General features: G+C 37.9%; 1 protein-coding gene and 1 long non-coding RNA gene across 6 annotated transcripts in view; one reads left to right on the top strand and one right to left on the bottom strand.

Annotated features, from left to right (window-relative positions):
- Positions 1 to 21,543, top strand: part of Plc21C (Phospholipase C at 21C) — a 160,085-nt gene that overhangs the window by 136,844 nt on the left and 1,698 nt on the right. For 3 of the 5 annotated variants that reach the window (XM_090154355.1, XM_090154356.1, XM_090154357.1), the window contains exons 4-26: positions 920 to 1,191; positions 16,611 to 16,695; positions 16,769 to 16,869; positions 16,946 to 17,118; positions 17,190 to 17,336; positions 17,401 to 17,558; positions 17,625 to 17,789; positions 17,852 to 17,936; positions 18,008 to 18,381; positions 18,488 to 18,584; positions 18,776 to 18,860; positions 18,930 to 19,002; positions 19,065 to 19,271; positions 19,336 to 19,500; positions 19,569 to 19,773; positions 19,838 to 19,974; positions 20,043 to 20,259; positions 20,329 to 20,397; positions 20,464 to 20,713; positions 20,776 to 20,938; positions 21,005 to 21,081; positions 21,150 to 21,303; positions 21,367 to 21,453. In XM_090154355.1, coding sequence (XP_090010481.1) covers positions 920 to 1,191; positions 16,611 to 16,695; positions 16,769 to 16,869; positions 16,946 to 17,118; positions 17,190 to 17,336; positions 17,401 to 17,558; positions 17,625 to 17,789; positions 17,852 to 17,936; positions 18,008 to 18,381; positions 18,488 to 18,584; positions 18,776 to 18,860; positions 18,930 to 19,002; positions 19,065 to 19,271; positions 19,336 to 19,500; positions 19,569 to 19,773; positions 19,838 to 19,974; positions 20,043 to 20,259; positions 20,329 to 20,397; positions 20,464 to 20,713; positions 20,776 to 20,938; positions 21,005 to 21,081; positions 21,150 to 21,303; positions 21,367 to 21,453 — 3,546 coding nt within the window. The remainder of the gene's footprint in view (positions 1 to 919; positions 1,192 to 16,610; positions 16,696 to 16,768; positions 16,870 to 16,945; positions 17,119 to 17,189; positions 17,337 to 17,400; positions 17,559 to 17,624; positions 17,790 to 17,851; positions 17,937 to 18,007; positions 18,382 to 18,487; positions 18,585 to 18,775; positions 18,861 to 18,929; positions 19,003 to 19,064; positions 19,272 to 19,335; positions 19,501 to 19,568; positions 19,774 to 19,837; positions 19,975 to 20,042; positions 20,260 to 20,328; positions 20,398 to 20,463; positions 20,714 to 20,775; positions 20,939 to 21,004; positions 21,082 to 21,149; positions 21,304 to 21,366; positions 21,454 to 21,543) is intronic. The other 2 variants (XM_090154359.1, XM_090154358.1) reach the window with 2 other exon arrangements.
- Positions 3,285 to 4,050, bottom strand: LOC149936212 (uncharacterized). Its single transcript, XR_016472222.1, has 3 exons — positions 3,832 to 4,050; positions 3,537 to 3,761; positions 3,285 to 3,376 (listed from the first exon to the last, which is right to left on the bottom strand). It is a non-coding gene; the product is annotated as an uncharacterized LOC149936212 (long non-coding RNA).

The following is a 21,543-nucleotide window of genomic DNA, read 5'->3' on the forward strand; positions in this document are numbered from 1 at the left end:
ATAAGCTTTATATGCTTTTAAAATGAGCATTTGAAGATTTCAACAGAACAAAAAGTTGGAGGGGCAATAACATTAGTTGCCCCTCCCAGCAAAATTCTAGGGAGGGGCATTGCCCCCCCCCCTGGTTCCAACGCCCCTGGGTTTCTCAACCAATAAAGAGTTGGAATCCCGTGACGGTAAGGTTGAGCCTATACCCGGGTACGTACACCACCTGAAAAAGTCAGGGAATTTTAAAATGACCAAAAAAATAAGGCAAATAACTTTTTGAAAGATGTATTAAAAATACATATAAAAAATAATAAAATATTTTGCAAATATTTTACCTCAAACCATTCGTTTTTTTACAATAACGGTCAGCGAAAACCGGGGAAAGGTCGAGGAATTTTAAAATGGTTCAAAAAGGTCGGGGAAAGGTCGAGGAATTTTAAAATGGTTCAAAAAGGTCGGGGAAAGGTCGAGGAATTTTAAAATGGTTCAAAAAGGTCAGGGAAAGTCGAGGAATTTTAAAATGGTTCAAAAAGGTCAGGGAAAGTCAAGGAATTTTAGAATGGTTCAAAAAAGTAAGGTAATTTTAAAAATGACCCAAAAAAATCAGTCAAATAAGTTTTTTAAAGATGTATTAAAAATACTTAATAAATATTTTTCAACATTTTACCTTAAACCATTAATTTACTCTACAAAAATGATCAGGGAAAACTTGGCAATTTGGTCAGGGAAAACTTGGAAATGTCAGGGAATTTCATTCCGGAAATTTTGTACGAACCCTATTCATCGCCATTAAGGACGTAGAACTAAAACTAAATTAAATTTTAAATATTTATCGTCAAATATTGTCAAAAAATCAAATCATACCTAGATTTTATAAGATTTTGTGGTGGCTATAGAGCACACTTACATGGCAGCGTGGTTGTCTTTGCAGGAAGGCAAACTGCGCGACTCGGTGACGATGGGTCCGTCCGACATCCCGCTGGAGGACAAGACGGTGACGGTTGTGTACGGCTCGGACCTGGTCAACGTCAACTTCATTCATTTCTGCTGCAACAGTCGCGAGGTGGCCCAGGAATGGACGGACGAGCTACTGAAGATGGCCTACAACCTGCTGGCGTTGAACGGCGCTTCCACAAACTTTCTGGAGAAAACCTACACTAAACTATGCCTGTCAGCCGAACGGGACAAAATTCCTGTCAAAAAGTGAGTACAACTTCAGGCTTGTATGGAACGCCATCCAGGTCAAAATTATAAATTAAAAAATAAAAAAAACTATAGGGAAAAATATAAATTTGCCAAAAAAAATATTTCTTTTGAGAAAAAATATTTCTTTTGAGAAAAAATATTTCTTTTGAGAAAAAATATTTCTTTTGAGAAAAAATATTTCTTTTGAGAAAAAATATTTTTGTTCAAAATATTTATTTATTTATTTATAATTTTGACCTGGATGGCGTTCCATAACTTCAGGCTTGTCTTATTTAAATAAATTTGATTTAAATCGAGTTTTAAAAAATTATTGATTTAAATCGAGTTTTAAAAATCATTGATTTAAATCGAGTTTTAAAAATCATTGATTTAAATCGAGTTTTAAAAATCATTGATTTAAATCGAGTTTTAAAAATCATTGATTTAAATCGAGTTTTAAAAATCATTGATTTAAATCGAGTTTTAAAAATCATTGATTTAAATCGAGTTTTAAAAATCATTGATTTAAATCTTTATTCTTCAATATATTTACGAAAAGGTATATAATTTAATTCAGAATTAAATTTAGTTTTTAAACCGTAATTAATTAAACTACGAACTATGCTGAAGATGGCGCCACACAACGCTAGGAAGCTTTTCCGCGTGGTCGTAAAGCCGGATGCACACATAAAGCTCGGAAGCGAATTTTGAGAGCGCACGCATGCGTCTTTTCAAAAACCGAGCTCTAGTTTCGCTTGCTCGTGCGTGATCTTGGTTTTTGAAACTACGCATGCGTGCGCGCTCAAAATTCGCTTGCGATCTTTGTGTGCATCCGCCTTTACACGTAACGCCATCTTCTGCATAGTTAGGAGTCGTTATTTTTATCCTAAAGATTGATTTTGATTTACATTCCCGCTTCACTCGAATTATTATTATTAAAAAGAGGCATAACATTTTAAAAAATCAATTAAATAAATTGATTTTAGACGTAATCTTTAAGGCTGCTTTCAAAAAAAATTGTAGCTTATAAGCAGAGAGTGTAAAGATTATGAGAGGCGTCTCTCTTTCAAAAAAGCGTACTAACTTTTTTTTTCCTAAAAATGTCCACTACTACCGTAAGAGCGATGGCGCCACCAGTGGCGCCGTTCTCACAGCGCGTGCGTTTCGATGTTAGGTTTAAAAGAGACGCAAAAACTTTCCAGATTTTTAATGCTAGTTTTACAAGGTTTTTAAATAATTTAGTAGGTCTGCGGTATATTCTTTTGTTTTAAATTGTAAAATATCGAAAACAAGAAATCCTTGTTTATCTTTTTTTAAGTTTCCAAAGGAAAAAGCCTGGTAAATTCGCATTTTCATTAGATAGGCTTATTGGCATATTAACTTAATATAAATTTTAGTTCTATTTTGTGGCTGAAAATTGTAAATAATGATGGACTTACAAATAAAACTACGGAATATTTACACGTTAACCATAGAATTTGCGCGAATCATTTCATTGATGCCAGTTTCATGAATATTAGAACTAAAAATAGGCTCACACCATCCGCTGTGCCAACAATTTTCAGTCTTAATGACTCTACACCATTGGAAATTTCAGAAAATGGTAATTTCAATTCAAGCCTTGCTACTCCTCTGGGAAGATCTAAATGATAATTTTGGTTTTAAGTTTTTATTAACGGACAGGATTAGCCAAGATTTTGTAGATAATTTTCTTGGATCTATAAGACAGAAAGGAGGCAACCGTGATCATCCCAATAGACAACAATTTCGAGCTGCATACAGGGCTGCCTCTGTAATAATCTCTTGAAACCACCGGATTCTAATTGCATTGATGATTTGGATGAGTTCATTTTAAACATTGACACTTTTAAAACTGCAACTCCAGGACCGGATGAAGATTTCTCCAATTTTGAAAATCTTGTAGTCTCGCAAAGCCAGGGGCAATGTTCCGATGAAGACTTAGAATTTTGTAAATCTATTGAAAGTCCAAACCTGCTAAAACAAAATGTTCTTAGTTACATTTCAGAATATCTAATTCACCGCTGCTACTCAAACCTTCAATGCTCTTCTTGCATAAGTCAACTCAAAAAATACAATCCAATTGTTGACCCAGCAAATCTGCTCTTTTACTTTTAAGCTTTCAAACCAGCAAAGAATTCTTCTATCAGCTGTTCAGCAGCCTCATCGTACCAACTGATAGTTTCTTCAAATTTGTAACAGAGACAAATGAAGTATTTGACACCAGTTTTAAGCTTTTATCGCACATGACAAATATTAAAGGACGTTTGGAGAGATTCATCATTCAAAGAATTGACAAGAAATATTTTAAAGCTAATGAAGATTCTCCATGTGCAACTGCTTACCAAAACATGATATCTTTTTTCATAGAATTCTGCATACATAGTTCCCTTAAAAAACAAGATCTCAACCATGAATACATGAAAACCCAGAAAAGATAAGTTAGGAAACTGTTAAAAATACAATATTAATCACATTTTACCAACTTCAATGTTTCCTCGTATTTTTTAACTTATACCGCTCTGTTCTCGTTAAGCCTCGGCAATTTCATAAAATTTCCAATGAATTTCCTTGGTTAATCAAACAAATTAATTCTTTTAGTATCAAAATATTATAAATAGTCCGCTTTCTTGTACTTACGTTTCTTTATTTTTCATGGAATTGAATTTTATTAATTTTAAATTAGCATAATTCAACTATGTTTAACAGCCATGACTGATGAAAAATACTTTCCGGATGTTTACAAAATTTAAAAATTTTCCAGTAGCGACATCGTGTGTCGGATAGTATCGTAACCTCTCCTATGGGCGCGTGCTCTCAAAATCTTGTACGAAATTTTAACGTTACGGGAATAGGAAGAGACGCCTCTCATAATCTTTACACTCTCTGTTATAAGTTACCAAAAATTTTGGGTTTTCTATAAAGTAACAATGGCCTTCTTGTTTTGATCTTGCTGCTGCGTCACGGGTGACGTATCGATGACGTTTTACTACGAAAAGCCCCTGACATAAGGGTAAATTCGACGAGGCACCCTGTTTTTATGTATAGATTGAACTGAACTTCTACGTATTTCGTGAAGAATGAGCTACGTAAAAACCAGTTCAGCAAACGTAGCATATTTTATAGAAAGGCCTTTTCGGATTTTAGGCGAATCTCATCTCGACGTCTTGTTTCCAAATCCCTTAAAATATAATTTAGTTGTAGCGTTTTTGTGGATCGGGTAGTAGCTAGCGATTCTTTTCGCTCAAGTCCCAGAAGATATACCTCCTCTCGTGTCTTCGTCCGTGTATTTGGGAAGAACGGAGAACCGAAATTGTTTTTGCAATCCCCTTTCCGCTATCAATCTCCCGTCTCCAGATTTAGCTCGTATCCAACAGTTTGCTTCTCATCCGAAAATCGTTGACTCTCTCCTAAATCCGCCGACTCGATTAACCTATTTTATCGCTCTCAGTTCCGGAGAATATTGAAAGGCTTACGGACTTCTCCTTTAGTTAGTTTGGTGGTTTTTGCCCGAGGTCTAACTTTTCGAACTAATGAAATAGATTTCTATCTAATATAGTTTTGAACGGATAGAGAAAATCCTATAAAATAAGACATTTCTGAAGCGAAACTATTGAAATATACGAAAACTTTCGACTAAGCGGTTGTAGTTTTAGATCTAAGTTCGCATCAAGCTAGCAACTATACAGGGTGTTTCAAAAGGTGGTGCAAAAATTTTAAGATGTTGTAGGGGTGAGTTGAGAAGTATGCCGTTTTCCCCCATTTTCCTACGATGAGTTAAAAGAGCGCCAGAGAGCTTCAAAGTGTGGCCTACTAGCCCCTGGAAGTAGGCTGCAACAAGCGCAAAACCAAGCAGCAGGGAAACGCGAACATTGAGGTTTGGGTTCGTGTGATAGGTGAAAAAGTACTTTGTAAACAAATCGAGGTAACCAGCGTAAAAAGGTAAACTTAAACAGTATTTAAAGTCCCTGCTGCTTGGTTTTGCGCTTGTTGCAGCCTACTTCCAGGGGCTAGTAGGCCACACTTTGAAGCTCTCTGGCGCTCTTTTAACTCATCGTAGGAAAATGGGGGAAAACGGCATACTTCTCAACTCACCCCTACAACATCTTAAAATTTTTGCATTACCTTTTGAAACACCCTGTATAGTTGCTAGCTTGATGCGAACTTAGATCTAAAACTACAACCGCTTAGTCGAAAGTTTTCGTATATTTCAAAAGTTTCGCTTCAGAAATGTCTTATTTTATAGGATTTTCTCTATCCGTTCAAAACTATATTAGATAGAAATCTATTTCATTAGTTCGAAAAGTTCTCAACTCACCCCCTACAACAAATTAAAATTTTTGCATTACCTTTTGATACTCCCTGTAGGCTCTGTTTTCGTGATTCCCTGCGCGAAGAGAGTCCAGTCCTCCCTTCTTATCGGGAGAAAGGGTAAAACATTACGCGAGGTAAGTCGGAAGGGCATGGTTTTTCTTCCGGAACTCACGAAACGTACAGTGCGGCACACACATTATCTGTTAATCTAAATTTATTCTTGTTATAGTTTTCATACGCAATCCCTAAAAGGGATTTGTGTGTACTTGGCTCACGTATAGTGTAGCCGATGCCACCGCCGCCGCCGTATTCCCCATAATTCTCCAAGAATTAGGCTTAGAAGGGCCAGGGATATCTCAATCGAAATTAAATATCTTGCCTTCGGGAGCCCGATATGAACTTTGGAGATGGGGGTCACACAAGTTTGTCATTGTCCCATTTTAGTGACGAAATAATTTTTTAAATAAAGCCCGACTTGGTATAAAATCATATTTTTAGTTATTACTGATCATTTCTGAACTACGTTTTAAGTGAGATGTCTGGCTAATTCGCGGGACCCCACAACCCGCGTACGCACTATTGTCATATTTAAATTTCGTGCCAATTGATACAGGCGTCATCCAACTCCAAAAAAACATTCGGATTGAGTTAATATTAGTTTAAATTAACACGTTCGCGTTTCGCTACCTTATTTCCAAAACCAGGTAACTCGAAAAATGCGGTTTGTCTAAAAATTATTTTAAATTAACACGTTCGCGTTTCGCTACCTTATTTCCAAAACCAGGTAACTCGAAAAATGCGGTTTGTCTAAAAATTAGTTTAAATTAACACGTTCGCGTTTCGCTACCGTATTTCCAAAACCAGGTAACTCGAAAAATGCGGTTTGTCTAAAAATTATTTTAAATTAACACGTTCGCGTTTCGCTACCTTATTTCCAAAACCAGGTAACTCGAAAAATGCGGTTTGTCGGTAAAATTCCTCTTGGGTTTATCAAGTTAATGTATAAGATGATTGAAAATTTGCTCAAATTTAAATTTAATATATAGTTAATACATCGGGAGGATTGCGCGTACTTAAATGTCCGTGACATCTTGTTATAAAATTGACCTCCGTTTATAGTCGCGATACGTAAACTAGTTATCTATTGTAGCGTCCATACGGTAGATTGTCACTAGATGTAGAGGTAAAAGCTGTATAAAATGGGCGCTGTCGCGAGGGCTCGGCACGTCTCCCTTTATTAGTCAATGTTTCCTGGAACGCCACGAGTCGGAAAATCGTAAAAACTCGGTTATAAAGGTTCTTTTTTACAGCCTTGTCACGTCATATTACCGGCGCCCCGTCCAGCCCAAAAAGCCTCCCTTCTATTGTGACGGGCAATTTTACGCGGTGATTTAGCCCAAGTCCGATGACTCTAGCGCGGGTTCTTCTAAGTCTGGCGTCTTTACAACTATTTGTCATTGTCAAAAGTGCCGGCGTATACCTATAGCTGGGCTTAAACTTGGCCGACTGTTAAATTGAAGGCTCTCTCGGTACGCGCCCAACTATTCGTTAGTTCGACGAACCTTTTATAGGGGGCGTTATTTCTGGCTTGAGGCGACGGGGGAGGAAACCTTTCTTCTTTGTTAGGGACACGTATATTCCAGAAATCTATATTCTCTTTTATAGCTTATCCGAATTTATTAGTGTATCGCGTTTACGGGCTGAGTGTATTCGCCTTTTCTTAAATAGATATACTTTATACGTTTTTACGCCGTTCTTTGTTAATAAGTCGCTTAGTTAACTAGGCTAAGGCGTTTTTGATTAAAATCTATTTTCGCCACTGACGAAAAAAGTATTCGCAAGTTTTAAATATCGTTTGATATTGACACACGCGCAGTTAGATGATCAAGTAGACGAGGATAGTACTTTGACGTCATACCTTAGCGTGACCTCGGTGACCTATGACGTCAGCTTAGGCTACCCTTTGTTGTTAAAAGTACCGATAGATGGCGGTGTGGTTATTGAAACCGCTTAATAAGGGGAGGAGATACCAAAAATTCCGTGATAATTTTCCGAATAATTATATGGTATTTTAAACTGCTTTTGGTCCAGAAAAGTAGCTTGAAATTAAAATTCGACCAATCCGATAGTAGCTAAATATAATACGCGTAATAAGTTGCCATTTCGAGAATGTTTGTGAAAATGGACTTATTAATTAATTAGGCTCCCAGACTTCTGATGTTACGCGTACGTGATATTGTACCGCCACGCCTAGTAAAGGTCCATAACAGGACAAAACGGATGTTCGGGGAATAATGAGTTATCAGGGGCTGTAATTCTTCATTTTTAAGTGACCTCGTAGGATCATATGTAAGATAATCACTCGGAAGTATGCCTTCTTCGCAGAATATGACTGACGAAAATTTTGAGAGGGGAAATGGAAGGTAATGAAGCGACCCTCCTTGAAAGTTGTACCTTTGACAATCTAACCTAGGATCATGCCTCGTGATCAAGAGATTCTGTTTCCATAGTAACCTATTCAATAGTCCAAGGATTATCAGAATTCTCGCATTTACGGTTCATTAACTGTAATAATAATAATCAGCTAGGCTAATACCCAAGGCACCACCTTAGGCCTAAGTCATCAAGCGACTTTTGAAGGCATTAATTCAGCTGGCCAGGTGGAAAGCCCTGCGTGCCACTCGAGCCAACAGCTCCCTACACTATTACCGTTAACCTCAACAAGTTTTTCGACGGAGATGTTATACACAGAGGCATACTTACGGGTGATTACGTTACGTATGATAGTATGTGTTGATGTTCCTAGCGATCACGTTCATATCCTACCGGAGTGACCTCGTAACTGGCTATTGTTTACCCCAAACATTATAATGAATGAATATTTGCCGCCGAGGCTGGCACGAACTCGGTTGAGAATACTAATAAGATGAATTCTTCGTTAATGTCCTGGAACTACCTTCCTGTTGGCCATCATTCTGGAAGAGGAAATTAAGGTCTCCTTTCTCGTCTTAAGACCTTGGTCGAGGAGGAGGCTAAAATCCATTAATAATGAGCTATCGGCGTGATAGTTAACAATTGCCTACATTGTAGTCTGTCGTTTCGAGCTCCGAGATTCTAGCCTTCCCCGACTCTTTTATTTCTTTATTCTTGTTTTTATCTCCCCCCCCCCCCTTGATGGCGAGAATCCTTTTTTAAGTCGCGTTTAGACACAGCGCGCTGGTCCCGGATTTGATGGTTCGCTCCGTTTAGAATTTACCCCTTCGTACCACCTTGGATAGTATAGACGACTGAGAAGTGAGCAGTCTAGTCTCTGGAAGATAATCGAAGTATTGATTAATTTCGGCTCGGAACTTTTCAAAACTATCCGAGAGAAAGGGGAGGGGGGGTGTAGAGAAGTGTGGTTGGGGGATTTCTTAATGTTTATTTTAGCCTGTCGATTCTCGGCCCACACTCTCTTTCTCTGCCGCGCTGTTGAGTTTGTTTAATAGACAGTTTAAGCACCACGCGTCCGAACTTGAACGTATACCGTTACCCGCGCTGGGGAGAAAAGCTCCTTGAATGGCTGCGCGTTCCCGTTCAGACGGACGGTGCTTAAACTGTCTAGTATAAGCGCAGTTTCGCGTCTAATGATTTAGTTGGCGTTAATTACCTAAATGTTTTTCTTTACTTTGGTCTGGATGTATAATTTTCTTTGCTAAGGGAATTATATAGACTTTTAATTACCGTACGAAATACATTTTTTTTGAATAAATATCTTCCGATTGGTTGCATTCTAAGTTAATTTAAATTAATCGGATTAGTTGAAGGTATTGTAATGGTATGGCTTCAGGCCATTGTAGAAACAATCTACCGTCTTCCCCTACAAAATTATCACATTTGTGTTATGATTTTCGTGGTTGTCACGCAAACCATATGGCGTATTGGCCGCCATTTTGAAGAATGAATATATTTATAAGTAAACTTTCAGCGTTTTTTCTAATCCATCTGAGTCCTCCTGTTCACCCGCTTGACGTTTCAACATAAATTAAATTAAATGAAAGTTATAATGAAATAGAAATGTTGGTTGTACAAAATCCTGTTTTACAAGCCTCTTATATCGAACTTTAATGCAACTATTTTCCCACTTCCAACGTAATAAGGAAATCGCCAATAAATCTTGTAGTGGTATTTAATATCGTTCGATTTTAATGGTAAAGCGTCCCTCCGGTACAGGTAGGGACAGGGACAGGGACTCTTCCTTTTATTTAAAGGCCGGCTATTAATAGAAAACGAAATAATGGACATGGCGAGGTGGTCTCTAACGCAGCCTGGGCGACTGAAAAGGAAGGATATGCCGCCATAAAAAGCCATCAAACGATTGGTAGGAAAACGTCTTTTCCCGCAATATGACTGTAATAAAAGGGGCATTTTCCCCCGGATAGAGGGGGAGTGGAGGGGGTCGAATGGACGCCTCGGGGAAACCCGCTGATAAGCGAATCAGCGACTCGAAAGGAAAAGTTTCGATCGACCCGGGCGCATCCCCATCTTGGCCTCCCGCCGGTACTGTCCGTTTTTGACCGACCTCTACCCTAGCGCCACCGGTGGCTATCTCCGTCCGTCAAAATATAGAAGCTCTCCCCCTTCCTTCGGGTCGCTCAGAGAGACATTGTTATAACGCCTAAATGTTATTTTGTTTGGAGGAATGGAGTTTGGGTTTTCATTTTTCTTCCTGTTGTTTTTTGTTGTTGAGGGATTTCCGCGAATGCTTCCTTTGTGTTTGTACATTTGGAACGCCATCCATTCAGCCCAACGGCTCGCGCTGTTTGATCCGGGAATGAACAATTATCGAATTACGTTTCAACCGTTTCAACTCGTAACGGTAGACTAAAAAAATGTGTTCCATATTTCGCGTCTTGGATTAATGGCACCCTTTGTGCTTAGGCGTATTAAACGCTTAAAAAAGACAGCCCTAAATGTAAGAAATGAAGCGTTGTAACGCAATTTCAATTTTGGAGAGTATAAATCATTTTACTTTTTTACCGGAACTTTTGGAAAAACCCAAAGCTGCTTTAAAATAAATAAATAAATCTAGCGAATTTTTGGTCGCGTGTGTGAGTGTGAATGCAATCGATATCCAAGAATTTATTTATTGATACTTCGGGAGAATGACTCGTGCTCGAAGAGTAAACGCCTTCCCCCTGTAATAAATAAAATAAGCTCGGTATCTCACTGGTTCCCTAAAGCTTACGTCTTCCGACGTCGGTGAAGATTTAGTTCCCTCTCGTGGCGAGGGACAACTAGACCATGATTCCAGCGCAACGTCTCAACATGGTCCTTTCTCCCTGAGTATATATAAATGTCGACTACGTCTTTTCCGACGTTTGCACTGCGAGAAGAGACGTAGACGTTCGCGATGAGTTGCTGAAACTCTATTATTCTCTGGCACTTTCAAAACTTTTAAATTCAAAAGTTTGGAAAAAAAATCCACCAAAATGAACAAAGCTTTTACGAAAATCTTCTAGCTGCGAGTTCGCTTTAGCAACCACTCCCCGGTGGAGACTGGAGCGCGTGGGATGTCCCCGTGGAAAGCGTTTCTGAATATACGCTCTAACGCCAACGCGGGTCTATTTTTGACCTACAAGCCCCTGTAGAAGTGTTCCACTTACAACACACCGGTGTTCCGGGAGAAGTACGCTACCAGGGTACGAATTTGGCGGTATTTTATCTTATCTCGCAAAATGAATTTAGCGAATGAAACAAATTCTGGAGATATAGCTCGTTCGTCATCCGCAGACGATGGCGTTATTCGTTTCGGCTCAAAATTTCATTTGAAATACGGAGAATTTCCCGATTTACGCATTTTTCTAAATTCGAATCGTTTCTATATGAAAAATTCTCGCTCGTCGGCATTGATTTCCGTTTTAAGTTAGGCGCCTTCGTCCTCCCGGAAGAGAGAGAACCACTCTGGGAAAAAGCGCCGGTGATTGTCAGATGGCGTAGTACACAGCCGCGGCGCGGTTGCCGGGCAACAGGAGGCTCTAACGACGTTTTTCACGTGACCTTAAAAATGGCGTTTCTCATTGGTCGCCGCGAAGAGCGACGTCATCTGGAAACAGATTTCATGGTCGTTAATTTTCTTTACTGCCGGCGCGAAATTTTTCCTTTGAAATGAAATTAACGCTACGCCTAACTCTCTATCCTCCTTGAAACCGATTTGAAGATTCTTCGATTATCGTTAAATGGATGGAACTTATACCGCTTTTCCTACTCACGTTTTATAGTTTGGGTCGGGAGTCAGTTTAAAGTGATACCAAATATTGAAAAGTTAAAACTTTTAAGTTATAACCAATAGAACTCTATTGAACTACTCGAAATGGAACTAAATATTATTTTGGAAATATTCGGTTATAAAGTCCAATAGACGCTTCAATAAAAAATCTTCAAGGAAATTGCCAAGAAGTAATATATCCGAGAGACAGGACCTGCACGTTACCGTTTATATAGTGATTGTTGAAATAAAGGAAACTTTTCACCAGTACGGTACGCGTCAATTGTTTCCTTTTAACCAATTAACTCATTTTGACATAAAATAAACACGACGTTCTAGTTACCGGTGATAAGTTTCCATTATCTCAACAAGCGCCATATAAACCGTAACTTTCAGGTCGTGGCTCTCGGAAATATTACTTCTTGCCTATTGTTAGACAGTAGGTTTATATCCCGTGGATTTGTGCATCTTAAAGACGCTCGAAGAGTGAATTATGGGTAGACCTTGAAGAAACACCGGGTAATGACAAGACCATCGGAGTGAAGAGTATAGCGCGGCGGGCGGGCTTCGCGCCTGGCGTCAAATTCGATTATTTTTCGACCCGTCTTAACCCTTCACTTTCCCCCGAAATCGAAACAGCGTCGCCATCTATCGGCGCCTTGACCCGCTTTTCTTTCATTCAAGAAATTGACTCTGATTTGGTGGCGTCCCCCCCCTTTTATTTCTCTCGGTCTCGTCCTCCCAATCCCATTCGTTTATTACGCTCCGATACTCGGGAAGATGCTGATGAAACGCTCTCCTATTCCGCGTACGGCGCCACCGTATCACGCGTCTGCCCTCGCCTCCTCCACCGAGGATTTATTTTTAACTTGGTGGCTTCGTTCTGACGCTCGCGAGGGCTGCCGGAGAATTTTAGATCATTTTCCGGCCGTTCCTTTTTAGTATAAGATGAATTATTACGAGCGTTCGTTTTTCCTTTCGGGAATATTGGCATTTTTGAACCACTTTTCGTTGTCTTTTCAGATCTTGTTTTTTTATTTGTCACCAAATACGATTATTTTCGCCCCCAACAAATTATATATATATATATATATATATATGATTGAAAATCTGGTCTTCCTCCAAAATGAAATTTAGGTTTTAAATCTAAATTTTAACAAATTCTATATATATAATATTATATTGAATTGAATTGAATTGAATGATTTTTATTGTGCCATGAAACAGTACAGATAGCACCAGCAAGTCATAACGCAGTTAAAAAAAATAGCTAATAAATACAAATAAAAATGAAAAATGTATACTTAAAAATAAGCCAATGTCAAGATTAATTATATTAAGTTGTATTGATATGGTTTTACGTACAACAAATTATTCTCTCATAACGGAGCTTCCAATTGACTAATAAGCAAAAACTTGATAAATATACGAATATATATATATATATATATATATATATATTGAATTGAATTGAATGATTTTTAGATATATATATAGAATTTGTTAAAATTTAGATTTTAAATCTAAATTTTATTTTGGTGGAAGACCAGATTTTCAAAGAATTTGTTTACGAAAAATAACGTAGACCAACAGCACCAAAACAAGCTTTTCAGATTTTCACTTTTAAAAGTTCCTAACTTCTAAAAACCATTATAAAAACCACAAATATAAAATCTCCGAAAAATAAAAAATAAAATTAGTTGGAACGTAAATTCAAAAGACTGAGGAAGTAATATAAATACTGGGAAGAGATTTCTAGACTCGGGTCTAAATTAAAACCTTAGCCCTTTCAATTGTTATAATTATTTCCAAGAAAAAAAATTGTCGGAAGCTTAAACGCGGTATAAGTGGCTTAATCCCTCGCTTTACAGACATTCAAAGTCTGGATATCATTTATCTTTAACGACATTCTGGATGTTTTTCCTTCTTTCTACAGCAAAAATAGAAACGTCTCTACGATATCAAAAGTTTTGGAAAATATTGCAGCGTTCTCTTTCGTATAAGATTTCTATTTTCTGGAGAAGCGAGAAGGCTGTGTAGAAAATGTTGATTTCGTTTTCTATTTCTGCCAGGTTTAATAGCCTGTGAAGTAGAGAGCGTGGTACCATCTAGCTTTCGACTGCGCTATTTATTTACGCCCTGAAACTCGACTATATAGGTATTTTATATAGTGAAGAAAAAATTCACTCCGGAAAAAAGAAATGGAGCCCTGGGAAGATCCCTTTTTCCATTTTCGGAATTGGGGATTTTCTTACTTTTTTAGGTCAGTGTTTATTTCTATCATATCCCTTCAGTGGCTAATTTATACCGAAGTTGAAATGAAGTTTTCTCCCTTCTTGAAAAGAACTCTTTAAAGTTTGAAGATCCATAATTTAGTTTGAGTTATTTTTTTTTAATAAAAGCCTTAGAAAAATACGGTATGGAAATAACGTCTAGTACACTTTTTTAAATATATTTGCCGAAATACGCAGGGAGGACGTGGTCATTTTTCGAACTATTAGTGTAAGAATGACTGCTATTAATCAGTAATTTGAGTCTGATGTCTTAAAGGGCTACAGAATCATTTGAATTTTGAGGGCGGAGCTAAATAATTATTTGAGTCACGTGACCAAAGGGGAAGAGCTACCTGAAATTCGTCTTTAATTTTTCAAATGATTCTGTAGACCTTTAACTGAGAGAGGGACGAGATAGTTTTACATAGCAGTCTCTTACTTTCATAAGTCTACGAACCCGAACTACAGTCGTGAAGACTATAGCTTTTTCTAGCGCGCGTGCCGAGCGCGTGCAAATCGCTCGTGTGAAGAATAAATCTGTCTTGTGACGTAAGAGAAGCGTTCTAACAAGTTGGGTGAGACCACTTTTTATTTTATTAGATCAATCATTTAAGCGGATCTGTAGCAAAAGTTGAAGATCGAATCGGTCATTCTCGGTTAACGGTAGGACCGACAAGATAGGGTGGAAGCCGGTACAAATTACCGGGTCCCTTTCATGCTCGGGGGGCCCGATTCTGAATGAACGAGGTATACTTCACCCTTATAATGTATAGTTATCTATTGAGCCCGAAATTTATGTTTTTTTTTCGGCGGAAAATATTTATTTTATAATCAGGAATTTGCAAGGCGCGATATTTTTTTCGGTTATCCGTTCATCGTTTTGAACTTACAAGGAGACATCCCGAAGTGTAACTCACCGATTTTGTTCAAACTCGGGGGGTTGGTAGACCTTCATGTAACTTGAAAAATCCTAAAGGGAATTTATTCAATGGGCAACCGTTTTGCCATGGCAACGAAAAATGTTTTTGACAACAACAAATGGAAATTTTTCCATTGAAAATAACATGGGATTCTGACCGATTCCTAGGACCCCCCCCTGTGAAAATTTTTAACAAATTTAAAAATTTGGAAAATGCCAAAAATAGATAAAAATTGACGAAAAAACATCAAAATTAATCAACTTTGATCAATTTGATGTCAAAATCCCATGTTATTTTCAATGGGAAAATTTAATATTTTGTGTTGTCAAAAACATTTTTCGTTGCCATGGCAAAACGGTTGCCCATTGAATAAATTCCCTTTAGGATTTTTCATGATACATGAAGGTCTACCAATCCCTCCAGTTTGAACCAAATCGGTGGGTTACACTTCGGGATGTCTCCTTGTTAGCGTATTGCCATACCGTAAAATATAATCTTTAATTAAAAATCGCGGTGAAAAGGGGCAATAACATAATGTTTCCATGATATATTATACTCGGGTATAGGCGGTAAATATCAAGGCCAGTGATTAATTTTTCTTTTATCGTTTTACGGTTGTTTGATAAATGGATAAGATTGCGGCGTTCCGACGTTCGAAGACGCGTCCGAAGCTACCTCTCATTTTGGAGCCCGTGTGTTTATGATGCCCCGCGCAATATCCCGCGACTAATAGCTTTAACAAGCTCACTGGATGCCGGCACAAATGATTTTTTTTTGGTGGACGTAAACCCACTCACCCAACTTTATTGGGATGACATCGATAGTACTTTTATAGCTCTCCGCATCCCCCGCCTGAAAATTCCGAGCTATTTCCCTGGCGTAATAAAACATGACGTTATTAACTTGCCTGTCGAAATACTTGTTTGAAGAATCTACGTTTATTCATCCCTAATTTTATCCTAACTTTATTCCTATTACTAAATGTATTCTTTGGTATATTCCCATTCGACCGAATTCAATATGTTTCCGAAATATAGCCCAAAAGGCGGATTCGGTTCATTGGGACCTTTTGTTTTGTTTTTTACTTCTGCCCCGAGATATAGCAGGGTACGCAAAAAATGTTATACCTAAACAAAATTGCTACAGGTGTACTAACGGTAAGGTAAGGTTAGGTTAGGTTAGTCTCTCACTTCCCTAGGGTGGCGCGCTTTTATAAATACATTTATGCTTAGAACTTTTTATTTATATCAAGAATACAATAATTCGAACAATTTCATTTTTTAATGTGAATGGTTAAGTTTGTAGCAATTGCGTCGAGTAAGGCTAACGCGACGAAATTTGATGTACTATAAAAAAATAATATAAACGTGCAAAATTGGGCTGTAAACCGCACAATTGGGGTATTTTCGATCGATTGGGACTCAATGTTAAATCGTTTTCGAACGAATGGGATTTTGGTCGAATGGGACCAAAGCGTATTCTTTATATCCTAAACTGTCCGTAAATATGGGCAGTTTCACCGATAGCATTTCGTTTAGATAGCTATCTGAGAGGAATTTGATAGCTTTGAAAGAAATCGACATTTATGTACCGCAGTCAAAAGCAACTTGCAGTGGACATTGTTGTGGAAAATATTCACTAATGGTTTCTTTTATCTTCTCGCAGTATCTTCAAAACGTTCGCCCAGCACAAGGACGACAAGAAGAGAGTGGAACGAGCGCTGGAGTCGTGCGGCCTTCCTTGTGGCAAGGTTGGTGTTTCGATTGATCCTTAGCGATGACGTATCTAATTATTAATCCCAAACATTTTTCACGCTTCTACAGAGTGATACGATCAGCCAAGAGAAGTTGGACTTTCTCATGTTTTTTACTTTTTATCAACATTTAACGTGTAGGACGGAAGTCGAGAAAATTTACGAGTCCATGTTAGTTTTTGTTATTTAGCTATACTCGAGGTAGTGTGAAAAAGCTACTGACTCTGACATTTTTTTGTCTCGCAAGATGCGGAAGCGGTGCCAAGAAGAAAGCCATGACGACGGACCAGTTGGTAGATTTCCTCAACAACACGCAACGGGATCCCAGGCTGAACGAAATTCTCTACCCTTATGCCAATCATGAAAGAGCCAAAGACATTATCAAGCAATACGAACCCAACAAACCTTCCCTACAAAAAGGTGAGAAACGCGTCGTTCAACTTCTAAACGCGTCGATGCGGTAACTCTTTACTTTTTTTGGCATCGTCTAGATACTCTTTCCGTGGACGGGTTTCTTCGTTATCTTATGAGCGACGACAACGCGATTGTCGCCCCGGAAAAATTCGACCAAAATTTAGATATGGAACAGCCTCTCAGTCATTATTTCATCAATTCTTCTCATAACACGTACCTTACGGGTAAGCATTGTGAAAAAAACGAAAAAGCTTAGTTGTTCAATCTCTTACAAGTATTTACTACAAGGTCATCAATTGACTGGACGCTCTTCTGTTGAGATTTATCGTCAATGTTTGCTAACTGGTTGTCGCTGCGTCGAATTAGACTGTTGGAATGGTAAAAATTCTGATGAAGAACCCATCATCACCCATGGTTACACTGTGGTCACTGAAATTTTATTAAAGGTATTCGACGTAAATTAAAGTATGATTTATGGATGTTAAATTCCCGTTTATTAATTATTATTTTAGGAAGTATTAGAAGCAATAGCCGATTGTGCATTTAAAACGTCTCCCTATCCCGTCATCCTTTCCTTTGAAAATCATTGTTCGCCTAAACAACAAGCTAAAATGGCAATGTACTGCCGAAAAATTTTTGGTGATATGTTACTCACCGACCCATTAACCTCTCATCCAGTAAGAATTAAACAAATATTATGAATTATACATATAGATATTAATATTATTTTATTATTTAGTTAAAACCCAATCAACCACTTCCATCACCGACATTCTTATTGAAGAAAATCATCATCAAAAACAAGAAGAAACATTTTCCTAGAAGTAATTTAATAATCATCTTAATATTTAAAAAAAAATAGAAAAAAAAATTAAATGAGTTGTTCTGTTAACAGCTCAAAAATCAGGTGGAGGTGATACCAGTATAGATGAAGACGATGACAGTTCCACCTGTTTACCTTTGACACCCGAACGAAGCAAGCCGGATCTTCCTTCCGTAGCTTCAGCCGCAATGTCAGTGGCTGCTGTAGTCTCGGCTAGTGGTGAGGAAGATCCGGCCGCTGCCGCTGATCCAGGACAAGATGTTCAGGACGAAGGAGGGGGAGGAGGAGAACCCCCTCCCATTCGCGACACCATTGATCTTCCAAATGGACGGGCCATCGGGGTAGCCGATGCCCCTGATTTGGAAGACTCGGAAACCGAGTCAGCCAGTGATGAGGAAAAGGTAGTAGAGCAAGCGGTTGAAGACCAAAACGAGGTATTGGTATATGTACGGGGTATTTCTTGGGTGTTTTCTTGTGCAAGGGTTGTTTGCCCTTGTAACCACCATTAAAAAAATGGCTCAAATACGCCGACGTATTTATTCGTTCCAATAGGGAACCGCAGCTAAGGAGTCCGAAGCAGGAGCTGAAATGTCAGCTTTAGTCAATTACATTCAGCCTGTTCGTTTTCATTCATTTGAACATGCTGAAAGTAAGTAAAATTAGTTTAATAGGGTTCGTATGCAATTTTTGAATATTTTACAGTAAAGTTTGAATTTTTGCCAAATCTACCACCCATTTATTCGAATGCTCACGTTTAAGCAAAATTTATGTACAAACCCTTAAGCACCCTCTATAGTCTTTAGTATAGTCCTAATTTTCATTGTATTTTTGAAATCTTAGAAAGAAATCGTAGCTATGAGATATCTAGTTTTGTAGAGACGCAGGCTACTAATCTTCTGAAAGAATACCCAGTTGAATTTGTCAAGTATCCTTTTTTTTAAGGCAAAGTATTTTGGTTGAATGCAATGGTTTTTTTTCTTAACGCCTGTTAAAGCTATAATAAAAGGCAACTTAGTAGGATATATCCCAAAGGGATGCGCACAGATTCTAGTAATTACATGCCTCAGGTGATAATTAATATTTAATCTTTTTAGAAATTAGTATTGATGTTATTTTTAAATTTATTTAGGTGTTTTGGAACGCTGGCTGCCAAATGGTAGCACTCAACTTTCAGACATTAGACTTAGGAATGCAATTAAATTTAGGAATATTTGAGTACAACTGTCGCACCGGATACTTACTGAAGCCTGATTTTATGAGGCGGAATGATCGCAAATTTGACCTCTTCACTGAATCGACTGTGGATGGAATCATAGCTGGCACAGTTTCAGTCAAAGTACAGTTATACCTTAAATTAGGCTGTATAGTATGAGAAAACTAAGATCAGTTATACTCTCCAGATATTATCTGGCCAGTTTCTGTCAGATAAAAGGGTGGGGACGTACGTAGAAGTTGACATGTATGGTCTGCCAGCTGACACTGTTAAAAGGAGGTTTAAAACCAAAACGGTCCAAGTAAATGGTATCAATCCAATATATGATGAAGAACCCTTTGTTTTTAAGAAGGTTATCTACCATTTTAATGGTTAACTCTTAAGAGTGAAGTAGAATCTAATGAGATCATCAAATCCCAGGTTGTGCTTCCAGAACTAGCTTGTCTTCGGATATCAGTTTATGAAGAAAATGGGAAATTTATTGGTCATAGAGTTCTTCCAGTTGTGGGACTTCGTCCTGGCTATAGGCACATTCAACTAAGAAATGAGTCTGGTCAACCTTTAACTTTAGCTTCCCTCTTCGTGCTCATTACGGTTAAAGATTACATTCCAGATGGGCTTTCAGGTATATTAGTCAATTTTCCGGTGTGTAAATATGCAAAATACTCATTTGTTTTAAAATTGCTTAGAACTTGCTGATGCGTTAGCCAACCCAATTGCTTATCAGTCTGTGGTTGAAAAACATGCTCATCAATTAGCGTTGATGACGGATGATGATGACCTTGAAGAATCAACTGAAGAAAATAAGGGGAAGCGTCTTTCTCAAGTAGGCTAACCTTTATAAAGTCAGTTGTGGCAAATATTGATAATTGCAAATTATTGTTATTCGCGTAGCCTGGTGAAGGAAGGAAGTCGGAAGACAGGGGAAGTCACGTTACGATGTATAAGGACCCAAATATGGGAGATAACAGCAAAATGTCCTCTTCTATCGGAGGTGGTGGGTCTTCGAAACCAGCTACTGGTAATGCAAATGGAAGTGTTCACAGAACCTCCACGGCTGGGAGCACTTCACCCTTACCCATCACAACGCTCAACCGACAGGATACTCTTAGTAAATTATTTTATTTATAACTCATATCCTAAATGCACATTGTTTTAAGCCCGAATCTTATGATTTTAGAAGGACACAATACTTCTATAAAGAGTTTGCCAGATGATAACTCACTAGAGAAACAGCCTTCACTTTTAGGTTTGTTACTTTGTACATTAGTTACGAAAAATGGTCAAGTTAATGAACTATATAAATGTAATTTAGAATCCGCCGAAGCAAATGTTAAAGCTGAATCTTTGGAAAAAATAAAGGAACATAAGATAGTTTTAAAGATATTAGCCAAGCTGGAGAAAGATTTACAACTTTTGCAAAAGAAGCACGAAAAAGTAAAAGAAAAGGAGAAAGAACTCCAACAGATGCGGGAAGAGAAATTGCTCAAGGCCAGGGAAAGTAAACAGTTGCAACTGGCCAAAACCACCAACAAGTTGGCAAAGAAGCTACCAGCGGCTGAAGTGTAGGCTAATTTGTAAAGATAATGTCAAAAATATACGCAAGAATTAATCTGTATCTTTGTAGGCAACTTTTGAAAAGAAGAAGCGAGGTAGATATTCAGTTGATGAGCGTAGAGCATCAGGCTAAATTGCAAGAGTTAAATCAAAGCCATTCGCAAAATCTTTGCACTCTCTCCCAAGATCAGTATAGGGCCACAATGGAACTTAGACAAAAGTATCAAGAACCGGTTAGTGTTAAATTTATTATTTTTAATAAATTTGAAAGATTTATATTGATTAAAAAATTATTTTAGCTGTACAATGCTATTGAGAAAGCGTTGCAACTTTCTCAAACAGCCCAAATAGAGTATCTTAATTCATTAGCGTCCAGGTATGTGTCATTTGCAATGTATTATCATAATTATAAATCATATTAATATTTTGAATTAACGGAAATAGAGAAGTTACTGAGCTAATGAAAAGGCTCGAGGCTCAGACGAAAGAGGATATGAGAAATTTGAGTAAAAAACACAAAGACAAAAGTGAAATGGAACGCGTTAAAAGAGAGCTTCACCAAAAATTAATTGATCAAGCGGTGGCTGAAAGGCAAAAGGTCTTTACAATATTTTTATAAATGCAAATTTTATATTTTTGTCAGAACTTAATACAATTTTAGATTAATACCCTGCTGGATAAAAAGCTAGAGGAACTCAAAAAGCAACATGCTGACGTAAGAAAGAGGTTCGACGAAGAGAGGCAAGAAGTAAGTTGAAATTTAGTTCTTTGGTTCGTTGTTTTGTGGCGTAGGAACAGGGGAAGAAGCAATGCCCTTTCCAAGTATTTTACTAGTAGC

Source organism: Leiobunum rupestre, chromosome 7, assembly GCF_980474605.1.
Source record: "Leiobunum rupestre chromosome 7, qqLeiRupe1.1.hap1, whole genome shotgun sequence".
Classification (NCBI taxonomy): domain Eukaryota; kingdom Metazoa; phylum Arthropoda; class Arachnida; order Opiliones; family Sclerosomatidae; genus Leiobunum; species Leiobunum rupestre.